A 12,440-nucleotide genomic window follows, 5' to 3' on the forward strand; every position below is an offset into this window, starting at 1 on the left:
CCGCTGGGCTGTGCCTGGTTTCCACCCACCATAATGCTGGCCGCCGTCGTATCAGTGAAATATTCTTGAGTACGGCGTAAAACACCAAATAAATAAATAAATAAATAATTATAACGAGATAAAACCTGAGAGTTCACCAATCAAATAAATAAATAAATCTGTACCTGTGGTTTAGCGTTTTACATTTACACCATATTTAATCTTTATTTTTTCTTGATATGTGATGGTGATCATGTTAAATTATTGTTGAAGTGCAGTTATGTCCGGCAGAAATGAGGGCACCTCTTTAGTTATGGATATGTCTGTGGAAATAAAACTGAATGGGGAGATTTAAAAGAAGGGGATTAAAAACCTTTGACCTCTTTGGTCATGGGCTGTAGTGGCCTCAAGTGTAACACACACTAAAGTGCTTAGCCAACAGAAACTCTGTATGTGTTCGTAGCTGACAGATTTATAGTGTATAGCAAGGTTTCCGGTACTCTGGAGACAAAATTCTTCTAAGACATACACGTGTATATGCATACATTCCTCTTAACTCACTGTGTACCATTGATTAGTACACATACAACCTAAGCTTACCATGCACACCACTATTCCATGCGTCAGCTATTTCTGCATGGCAATCTCAAAGTTATACATAAAACATTATAACCTGCCAACTCCCTGTGGAAACTTTCAAGTAAGTGGACTGGAATGTAGGACGGTACACAATGCTCTGCTATTAGTGCGGCAGACTATTGTTCAGCTTCGTTCATGTTTACTATGTGTGTGAAAATTAATCAAGGATGTCCAAATTGAACTTAAGACTCTCAACTGAGGGTCTAGTGGGGTGGGTATACACTGATACCGGAACCCGCTTTAATCTGCAGCCTTAAGATATACAGTCTTTATTTGGTAGTAATTAGCCTGGGATTATAGAAGCTAAGAACGTGTTCTGTTATAAACTCAAACAAACTTCTGACCTGGTTTATAACCAGGGTAGCTGGCTGAAGGGATTTACAGAATGTATAATTTATAATATAAGCTAAAGAGATATAGGACATTGTATTTGTATGAGTTAAGGAAAAGTTAATACCCTCCGTGGCAAAAGGTTTTGGAATGGTAATGTTTTTGTGGGGAGCCCTCATTGAGCCTCCATGTAACGTTTACATCTCAGTCACTTCCCCTTTACTTCTTTAAAACTTCGTCTCCCCGGTAACCGTAGCACGTGTATGATGTACAGATGAGCCTGAATTCGTCAGCAACGATGACAGATTTTTTATTAATGGGCTTATGATTTCATTATTACCTGGGTGTGAGGATATGATGTCTGTGGGTTCAGTACATCAGAGACATTTGGTGACTTCAGAGGACTTTGGTTTTGTGATTCAGGTGGAACTGGAACAAATGAAGATGAAGTCCGAGAAGCTGGAAAGGGAGAGGAACGAGTTGAAACAGCACTGTGACAAACTGGAAACAAGGGTAAGAGCAAGCAGTTAGGGGCGAGAGGGAGGGGTAGGGCTGTTCTGCAGGTAATCTGGCCATGGACTATGGGCCCCTTTCACAAACGTTCATCAATCAAACATTTCTGAGCTTTTGTATTTTTGAGTTAATCTAGCTGTACTTGTGGACCTTCTACACAAACGTTCATAGATCAAATTTTACATTAATTCTTTCCATAAGTATTGTTGTGTGGGTTATAGCGCTGTTTTATGACATGATTAATAATGTATAGGAAACATTCATTAACAAATTTGGAAAAGTCTTTTAATACTTACACTTGTTTTGGACTTTCATGAAAAGAATTTATGTTTAATTTCAAGCTCAGGAAAGAACATGGTAAACTTTTACTTGTACTGTTTTTCATATATTGTTTCAACGAAGTTGGCCAGAGGTCTTTTGAAATATGTCTTAGCTTCCATTTGGTAATTTATATTCTCTAAATATTTTCTAAGTAGGTGTCTGGAACTGTAATGGTTGTACTCTAATCAGTAAATGAAGAAACCAGTATCTCTCCACAGATCTTCATGGGAATTGTGTGAAGGCAACTGACTCATTATGTTCACCAAGATTTGTAGTCCTGTCATGATGTCTTCCATGATCTCATTTTAGATACTAATTAGTATTCAGTGTCATTGATGCACGTTGCTTTCATCTTCTTATTGCATATGCTATATTAATCAGTGCAAAGCTGTTCCTGATTTGCAAAGGCAGGTCATTTTTTGTAGTGCATCTTAAAACATTACAAAGTTTCTAGGTACAGTTTGCTCACCCTTCTTTGTACACCCCCCCCCCCCCTCCCAAAAGGCAATAGTGCTTTTGTTATTGCAAATACAGTGGAAAATGGAACATTGTTGGGAATCTTAGGAACTTAGATGTCTCTGCTGGTAATGTTTTGTGGTAAAGAATAGTAGGGATAAAAAACAAATCATTCTGCCTATAAAAACAAATACCTTGAACAATCATGGTTGTTCAACAACCAGTTAACATCACTTTTTAGGCACCAATTTGTAGTTCCCATTGACAGGTGGACAAGAGATTCTTTTGACCACTCACTGACCATGCCACTCTTCAGCATCTGAAGGTGTGAAAAATGTATTGAAGAGTTGTCTAAATATTAACACCTCCAACACTAAAGAACTACCATCTGATTTTTTAAAAAATCCATGCATAGATGAATATCCACACGCATAGATATAGCTCAATCCTTGAAGTAGTGAAGAAAGCCTTGTTTATTCTCACACCTGTTTGTTCATTGTCTATTTTTTTGCTGTTGTGCTCGGTCAGTATGATTATTGATGAGTAGACCTGGCATTACCTGAACACCATGAATACTGCATGTTGATTATTTTGGGGAAATAGGTCATCTGGTAGACATCCAACATGTATTATATAGTACATGTTACATACATGTATGTATTAAATGCAACCAGAACATCCTGATTTTATCGAGGATAACATTGCCATTGTGATCAGATTTGAATCCAGTGCGAAACTAAGATGTTCAGAATTCACACTGACAATCCCTGTTATTGAAGCCAACTGTGATTAAACCACGATATTTGCAGTTTACACCTACATGGATGTGGCTTATTATTCAGTTTTGGTTGGTATTACGGTATTTTTTATCAGGGTGTGGTGCAAGCATGAATAAATAATTTTGTTTGTATTGTGGGTCATCAGCTGTCTGAGATGACGGCAGACCTGGCTGAGGAGAACACAACATCAAGTCACGCGGCGGAGATGCTGGAGGTGGAGACTGCCGAGCGGATGAGGCTCGAGAAGGAACTCAAAGACTTGCAGGTAACTATGACAACTGTCTCCTGTTAATATTAGACAAGAAAAAAAATCTGTTTGAACTGCAACGTTTAATTTAAAGGAGAAGCTGATAGGTTTCCGGTGAGTTTTGCCAGTGGTTGCCCATGTAAACTCTGCTGAAAAGTGGACCAACCAAACGGATGATGCTCAAGAAGCAACTCAAAGACTTGCAGGTAACTATGACAACTGTCTCCTGTTAATATCAGACAAGAAAAGAAAATCTGTTTGAACTGCAAGGTTTAATTTAAAGGAGAAGCTGATAGGTTTCCGGTGAGTTTTGCCATTGGTTGCCGATGTAAACTCCGCTGAAAAGTGGAACTACTTTTTGGTACATTGTATACATGGTTTTTGAGAGTTTAGTGCAAAACACATTTGCTAACATGGTGCGAGATGATTTTGTTTTCCAAAAGAAGTGCATGTACATCAATCATTTTAGACAACAGGCCTATTTTGCGGTCAAAATTTTACGCTCATGTAGACAAGATAATTTTGACAGCAAGGTTGAAATATTGGCATTAGCATATACATGTACTTGTTTTGTTCATTTTCTTTCATAGTTGTTAGCTTAACATAGAACATATGGTAATAAAATGTGACCTAAATTTGTGTTGATTGAGCAACTGGACTTAGCTATACTTGACAAGCTTTTAAATGGTCAACTCTATATTTTTATTATCTTACAACATTGCTGGCCTGGAAAGCTTAGTATGGTACTGAATCAGTTTTTTTTCGGCCACTTGTTGTTGATCATAGCTGTTATCCTGTTGTGTTGTTGTTGTTGTTCAGGCCAAATACACGGCTGTAAAGAGACAGTGTGAGAAACATGAGATGGAGCTGATGCAGTCGCGACTGTGGCAGGCGTCGCTTGTGGAGGGGGACTTGGAGGATGATATTGACGGTCAGTTTCTATTGCAGGGGGAGTAAAACTCACGAGTGATCCATTTAGACATTTGTCTTTTAGTTGTTCATCACACTAGGTGTCTGTTTAATTTCATTTCAAATTGAATTTCCAGATTTCGCTGCTGCCACCAAAGGTGCACAGTGCTAGCAGGGCTGTTCGGGCAGTCTTACATGAAGCTTATGGAGACAGCTTGCCTTTCACTAATACGTACTGTATACATCTGCGGATGGAAATCTATGAATCACATGTGGGAAAGTTTCGCTACTTTATACTTGTCCATGACATGGCATCAGGCTCGCTGAGTTCATACTGACTTCCTCTGGAGCCGTACATGAGAAAGTCTTCCAGTAACCTGCTGATGGTCGTGGGTTTCCCCTGGGCTCTGTCTGGTTTTCTCCCACCATAATGCCGGACGCGGTCGTATAAGTGAAATATTCTTTCGCATGGCGTAAAACACCAATTAAATAAGAAAACAAACAGTTTACACACTAAAGTTCTCTACAGTTTTGGTGAGATGCTCAGATGTACATGAATATAATGTACTGTGCACCAGAGAACAAGCCAAGATTATGCAACAGTTCACAAAACACACCCTCCCCCAGACTCTTAAGTGTTAATAGTATAAACGTAAACAAAAACTTACTGCGTGCTTATGTTGTTCGCAATGGGCAACTGCTCACTGTGCATTATGCTGTGGTTGACATTTACATGTACATTGATTTATTTATTTATTTATTTGATTGGCACTGTAAGTCCAGCTCATGCTGGCTTCCTCTCCAGCGGTAAATAATTTATTTGATTGGTGTTTTACGCCATACTCAAGAATATTTCACTTATATAACGGCCGCCAGCATTATGGTGGGTAGAAACCGGGCAGAGCCCGTGGGAAACCCACAACCATCCGCAGGTTGCTGACAGACCTTGCCACGTATGGCACATGTACATTGAATTTGGCCTACGTATGTGGATTGTTGTAGTTTTAGTAGACATGTCTTAAATGTTAAGTATGATTTCTCTCAGCAGATATATGTACCCTGTATGAGAAGCTTCTTAAACTGTTTACGTTTTTCCTGTAGGAAATGATTCTGTGTACAAAGACAGATATGAACGGATCGTCCGCGAGCTAGATGTGACGAGGAAAAGATTACAACATCAACACAATGAGAACCTGGAACAAGAGCAGAACAGTCGGAAACAGGTGGAGAGGAGGGTGAGTTTGGTTATTTATATTGTTGAGTGGTGTTTTGCACCACTGTCAACAATGTTTCACCTAAACAGGGTGAGTTTAACCATAAGCTAACGGTAAAAGCCCTATCCCAGAAGCATGCCTTACCTGTAGATATGTGTCTCCCCCTCTCTCCCCCAGGTATATGACCTAATTAATTTGACGTGCTGCCATGTGTATATTTGATTTACTCAAGCGTGAAAGCCCTCAGAAAGTCAGGCATCCATATCAAAGTAGTGAGAAACAATGTAAAAAAAAAATTATCTTAGTATAAGAATATTGATGGACTATGGATGAGCGCACAGATAGATTAAGGCCACTTTAGGTAGTATGTTAGGTTCTGGTGATGGGCTAGAATTATGATCTTCATTGTATTTCTCAAGGAGTTGGGTTGGGTTGAATGCATCAGGGTGTAAGTCTGTGGTAGGCTACATGGATGATTTTAGAGGTTCTGTCTTATTTTTAGATGTGTGATGTCGGTATAGGGAGTCCAAGGTCAGAGTGAAAAGGTGTAAACCAAACTTTTGCTTTCACATGGCCTTCACCTTTTTTCTTACCAGTAATCAAGACCGTCATGTCAATTTTTACCAGCGAGAATTTATATATATATATATATATATATATATATACATATATATATATATATATATATATATATATATATACATAGCTAGTTTTTACCAAAGTGCATTAACTTCAGGTAGTATGTAGATTGTGGAGCTGGTGCTAGCACTGTGTGGTAGACCAGAGTGGACAGTGGATTTTTACCTTGTGGTCTGGTCAGGCTTACCACTCAGCCATAACCCGAGGTGTAAGGAGTCATTTTCACGGAATTGTGTGCGTAGAATTTCCAACCATGACGTCTATGTCTCATCCTATCATACGTCCCCAGCTTATCCCCGACCCTTTACACCTCAAACAGGTAATATTAATTATGTGTTGATTTGGTAGCTAATGAGCCAGATAATAATGTATCACTTGTTCTGAAGTTAATGACAGGTTCTGTGGGTTTTGTATGTACAAGTGGGAAGATACAGGTAGAATGGATTTGTCTTCAAGATTCTGGATGTCCAGTTGGATTCATGAATTATATTGCAGTGTTACAAGAAGCACAATGTCCTTTTAAAAACCTAATATTTTACCAAAACATGATTACGCCGCTTTCCTGTTTTGTAAACAGTATGTTTGTAGGTTCAGCATGTCAGTGGGAAACAGGACAAGCTTGTTTTTCTCACATAATTTTTAACTTCGGCAAATATTGATTGGCACACTACATCTGAAGCCAGTGGATATTTTACAAGATAAAAGCTATTTACCAGCTGGTTCATAGGCAACATGCTGTATTTTAGTCAACAGTACTGTGCTACAAGTAAATTGGCTTTTAGAGATGTACAAATGTAAAATGGTACAGTAAACAGGCTTAGTGATCTATCACACTGAAAGAATCATGGATGTATGTATTAGCAATGTACAGGTGAGCAAAACTAATGGGTTGGTGGATTAACTAATGTGGACGCACTCTTAATCGGTTGATCATGAAATGAAGGTTAATTAAGACATGTTCAGATGTCGAAAGTTGCATGTTTTGAGGACTGAAACCAGTTGAATATCCGCTTGATCACAAGACGGGTACATTTCAATTTTCTTTAATGGTCACTAAAACGTCTCAATAATGGAAGGCCAGCAGTACTTCAATTAATATATCTAATATATGTAAAATTTTGTATTTTAGCATAATACAACAGCATAAATACAAAAAAAAAACCAAAAACAGATGGAAAACAAAATTCCATTGAAATATTGAAACATTAAATGTGCGACTTCTCAGCTTTTTCGGAGTATCTATGCTTTTGCACTGTGGCACCCTTCTCAGTTTTTTCGGAGTATCTATGCTTGTGCGCTGTGCACCCTTCTCAGTTTTTTCGGAGTATCTATGCTTGTGCACTGTGGCACCCTTCTCAGTTTTTTCGGAGTATCTATGCTTTTGCACTGTGGCACCCTTCTCAGTTTTTTCAGAGTATCTATGCTTGTGCTCTGTGGCACCCTTCTCAGTTTTTTCGGAGTATCTATGCTTTTGCACTGTGGCACCCTTCTCAGTTTTTTCAGAGTATCTATGCTTGTGCTCTGTGGCACCCTTCTCAGTTTTTTCGGAGTATCTATGCTTGTGCACTGTGGCACCCTTCTCAGTTTTTTCGGAGTATCTATGCTTGTGCACTGTGGCACCCTTCTCAGTTTTTTCGGAGTATCTATGCTTGTGCACTGTGGCACCCACTACTTGTGCATGCACGCAGTGCTTGTAAAGTGTACATTGTACATGTACAGGATTTCAGGTCCATGGAAAATGGAGTATAGTATTAAAATAAGGTGCGTATTAAAACCTCAAAATTTCATTGGAAGGCTCTGTATGGAGGGAACTGGCATTGGAAAATTCTGATGCACTCATATAAGAGAGGGCAACTTGACAAGGAATCCAAAGAAATCATTGTTGTGTGATGGTTTGGGGGCTCAGGCATTGTCACGCCATAATGTAGATTTAACCTTTTATAGTAATTAGCTTGCGTATTTTTTTTTACTAGTGGTTAATGGGATTGCCTAGTGGCTTTGCCTCAGTAAACACTGTTAACTATCGATGAGGCCGTCTGAGTTGGTTAATCAGTCTGTCCATAGTCTGTTATAACTGTGCATTCAGTAGGCAATAAGGAAAAGTGACACTGTAGGAGACGAACTGCATGAAGTATGTTTTTATTGTGTTATGACATAGAAGGTATTCGTCTTGCGTATTCCTCATGTTTAAAATTATGCGTACGTGGACCTCATAGCATACAGCATCTCCTGTAGCATATTTTTGAGCGTACGTACGTGAACAGCTGTTTCCCATGCCTGTCAATACTGAACACGTTTCTGGGCATATACATGTAGTTTTTGATTTCCATGCATGGTTCAGAGGGTGTAGGATGTCTGTCTATGCATCTTTCAGCAGAAATCTGATAAAACTACGGGTAAGATTTTATAATGCAAATGTTACAATTGGCCGAAGTTACATTAAGCTCCTTGATTTTGCAGCTGATGAAAGGCTTGTTCCAGATATCATTTCGTTCTTCTTTGGCACAAAGAAGATTGAAATGCTTAAATCTACATCTTCACCATTACCTTATTCCCCATTGGTTAATGCTGTCCTCATTTGCATATCCCAGCTACATGAGGCTCAAGAGGAGGTGGAGGAGCAGAGAAGGCTGGTGACAGCGACCAAGAAGAAATGCCAGCGCTTAACTTCAGAGATGCAGGATCTCAAGCTGCATCTGGAGGAACAGATGTCCCGCAACAATGACCTGGAAAAGAAACAGCGCAGGTATGCATTCAGCATTCATTTTGTCATTATACCTATATCTTCTGTTCGTCTGAGCCTTAAGTAAGCTGCATGTAGGGTTGCTTCTTTCAAAGTGTCTGCAGACATTGATGTTTCTTAAATGATGTTTTTAAAATTGATGTTTTTAAAATGAGAATTCAGAATTCTTGTCTTGCTTCTGTTCCGTTGACTTTCTGTGGTAAATCTAGGTTTGCGCGACCTTCATTCAATTGTAAAACATTTTCTGCCAAAACGTTTATTTACACCTACTGTCTAGTGCATGCTGTGTATAGAATGGCCTTGCATGGAATAGTTAAAGCCTGTTTGCTTGTACACTCTGCATATATTTGATATATGTGGTAAAACCATATCTTAGTTTGATAGAAAAAAAAGAGAAATAAATTTTCAGCATCTCTTTTCACACCCTTTAACGTTGTACATGTAGCTGTCGTACATCTTTGTTCGAGCTTGTCTGTATTAACTCGCATGCTGTCTTTGCTTGCACTTTTTTTTATTAGCTATGACAGGAGGTAAGTTGGTTGTCATTTGATGTTAATTTCAAGGTCACGCCTGAGGTCAGCCCATCTCCTACATGTACATGCATATTCATGAGCCATATCCTGCCAATACCTAACACATTGCTACATCTCATTTTGTACTAGAGCGTTCACTTTGGAAAACTTAAGGTACATCACTGAAATACATGTAGCGAATACCCCCCCCTTCCACATCTCACTTAAAAAAAGGCAAAGTTTAACGAAATGAACTCTTCCAAATATTTTTATCTCTTTGGAGACGAGCCTTTTTTTAAGGGCACATTTTGCTTGACTCTGATTGATTCATCCAACACATTGAACCACAAGATTTTTTTTGTGTGCGAATTTTGATTAGTATGTTATCAGAGAACTTAACTGTTGGCATCAAAAGTAGGCCTATCATTTGGAGGCCTTTATAGGTCTTTGAAAGGGCATTTTGACATGGCAGACTTAAGCTGAAATACATGTATAGTAAGCTAAATTATGAATTACATTTTACATATACTTTAGCTGTAAAATTTTATAATTTCTGTACACTTGACTATTGGTACTCTTTGGTTTGAGTTAGTGGGAAATCATTTGTGTGTTGTGAATCTAAGAATAGCACCTTCTATATGCCACAACACCTTCTGTGTGCCATTCTTTAATTTGTGAATATGAGAATTTATTTAAAGCTTGCAATTTTCTTTCTTGATTTTTTCTATCTTCCAAAACTCTTATAACATTATTTGTTCTGTAAGAGAAAATAAGATAAGTTAGATTGATTGGTGTTTAGAGTGCCGTGCCCAAGAATTTGACTAATCGTTATGTGACTGCGGTGAGGTTTATGTGTGGTGGACACTGCAGTGCCCAAAGTACAGGCCCAATTAGGAAATTGAAATATGTTTTGCAGCAGTGACATTTGTCATACATCCAATGAAAAGAAAAATGCTTTCACTCCCTACATTAAATTTGCTTGTTTGTTGAAAATTCTTGAGAAATTTATTACTCAGGAAAAGAAAACCTAATATGCCACAATACTTTCTGTTAACCAAGAGTGTCTTGATTTCCTTGTGACCAGTTACAGTATTGGATAGCATCTATTAAATCTCCCCATGTATATGTAAGGCATTTTATAACAGTGTGCCATAGCCGTCACCCCTACAACCCACTTACCCCGTGTTGTCTTTTAGTTTTGGCGCTTGAAGATCACGTGCCTCCTCTCTCCAGAGATTGTCCCTTCATGCGTTCATATTACATGCACCATTTATATTATAAACCAAATACACTTCAGCTGGAAATGGAATTGAAGAAAATTAGGCTGGGTACACGAGTGTAAATTCTGGCCTTATTAGTTTTGGTGAATTAAAGGTAAATGTAACGACTCAAGCGCAGCAGATTTTTGATGAATGGCTGTAGTGCCAGTGAATTTCTCGTTCTGTATATTTTCTGTACGTATTCTAGTTTGTCATGATTAGGGGAGTGATACTGCTTTAGACAATCTTGGTCACTGCACACAGTTGACAAGCATGCCTCTGGTAGGTAATCTGATTGTGACAAGCCCAGTATTTATGTTACATTACATTATTAGCATGTGGACGAATCTCTCATCTAATTATCCTTTGCTTTATTTTTTGTTAGGTTTGATACAGGGAATTCCTTCTCTTCTGAAAGTGTGGTTGTTTTCTGACCGCTCCAATTAATTGTGCTGTGAACTCATGATTTGTCTTTGTAAAATAACATAGGTAACATTGTACATGTACTTATCTGTTGTGTCACTCATGATTACAAACTTGAACAACAAACATGAACTTATGTACCTCCATTCCAGAAGAGCTCATTCTCTTTAAAATGAAGATTTATTGTCTGGAGTATGAACTGATGGTTGTTGTTGTTGTTGTGTTTGCCAGGTTTGATGCTGAGCTACACAAGGTGCAAGAAGATGTCCGAGGTGAGAAGATGCTACGTGAGAAGTTACAGAGAGAGAGGGACGAGTTGATATCAGAGCGGATGAGTCTGGAGACCAGCATAGGGGTGAGTGAAAAACGAGGCTGAAGACCTGCATAGGAGTGAGTGAGTGAGAAATGAGGCTGGAGACCAGTATAGGGTGAGTGAGAAACTAAGCTGGAGAACAGCGTAAGGGTGAGTGAGAAATGAAGCAGGAGACCAGCATAGGAGCCAGTGAGAAATGAGGCAGGAGACCAGCATAGGAGTGAGTGAGAAATTAGACAGAAGACCAGAGTGAGAAACAAGGTGAGAGACCAGCTTAGGGGTGAGTGGAAAATGAGGCTGGAGACCAGCAGAGGGGTGAGGGAGAAAGGAGGCTGGAGACCAGCAGAGAGGTGTAAGGCTGGAGACCAGCCTCAAGCAAGCTATTGGATGACCGATTTGAGCAGATTTGATTTCTCAATCACTGCTCTTCCTCTTGAGGCATCGCTGTGAGAACCTGTAGTATTTGAGCCAGGACCTGAAGGCTAACCTTTCAGGAACAAGTTGTGCAGCATGCTGACATTTGTATCTTTGTCTATTTGCAGAAGCTGAAGGCTGATCTGGAGAGCCAGACTGAGCGCAGTGAACGGCTAGACAGAGAGCTGAGTGATCTGACCCTGACAGGACCCAAGGGAGATCAGGAGGTAAGAACTAAACATGCCACTGTCGGAGTGGCCTCCCTTTAATCAGCAAATGAGGTCATATGTTTGTTTGAAGTTTCTGACACCTTGGTAAATTGTGTAATCCCACTCGCACCTCTGGAAATACATGAAGTTAAGTCTTGTTTAAAAGAAAAGAAGAGGTGGAAATGGAAGGGTTATGCTTAAGGTTACCTCTTAAAATATCGCAATTTTCTGTCAGCAGTGATTGTTATATGAGTATTTAACAGTTAAACATTGAAGACTTAGAAGTCTCCTTTAGGCTGTTATTTTAACACATTACATACATCATCCAGCTCAGCTTTGCCGAGTAGCTCTGCAATGCATGGCATGCCAAACACAGTGTGGCAGACAACACCCACGCATGTAGGCATGATGTAGCCCTCTAGTACATCCCAAACTCTTCCTTTTTAGAGTTGGCTTTCATAATATTCACAATGATCAGGATATATGTACGCATGTAGCTGAGACTGGAAATGCACGTTAATTATATGGTAAGAGTAAAATG

General features: G+C 39.2%; 1 protein-coding gene across 1 annotated transcript in view; it reads left to right on the forward strand.

The window, feature by feature from the left end:
- The window catches only part of LOC135477237 (unconventional myosin-XVIIIa-like), an 85,494-nt gene that overhangs the window by 59,394 nt on the left and 13,660 nt on the right, over positions 1–12,440 (forward strand). Inside the window, 7 exon segments of the mRNA XM_064757409.1 lie at positions 1,369–1,461; positions 3,163–3,282; positions 4,084–4,195; positions 5,275–5,408; positions 8,618–8,772; positions 11,195–11,318; positions 11,819–11,917. Of these exon segments, the coding sequence (XP_064613479.1) occupies positions 1,369–1,461; positions 3,163–3,282; positions 4,084–4,195; positions 5,275–5,408; positions 8,618–8,772; positions 11,195–11,318; positions 11,819–11,917 (837 nt within the window).

This window comes from Liolophura sinensis, chromosome 10 (genome assembly GCF_032854445.1).
Source record: "Liolophura sinensis isolate JHLJ2023 chromosome 10, CUHK_Ljap_v2, whole genome shotgun sequence".
Taxonomy (NCBI): Eukaryota; Metazoa; Mollusca; class Polyplacophora; order Chitonida; family Chitonidae; genus Liolophura; species Liolophura sinensis.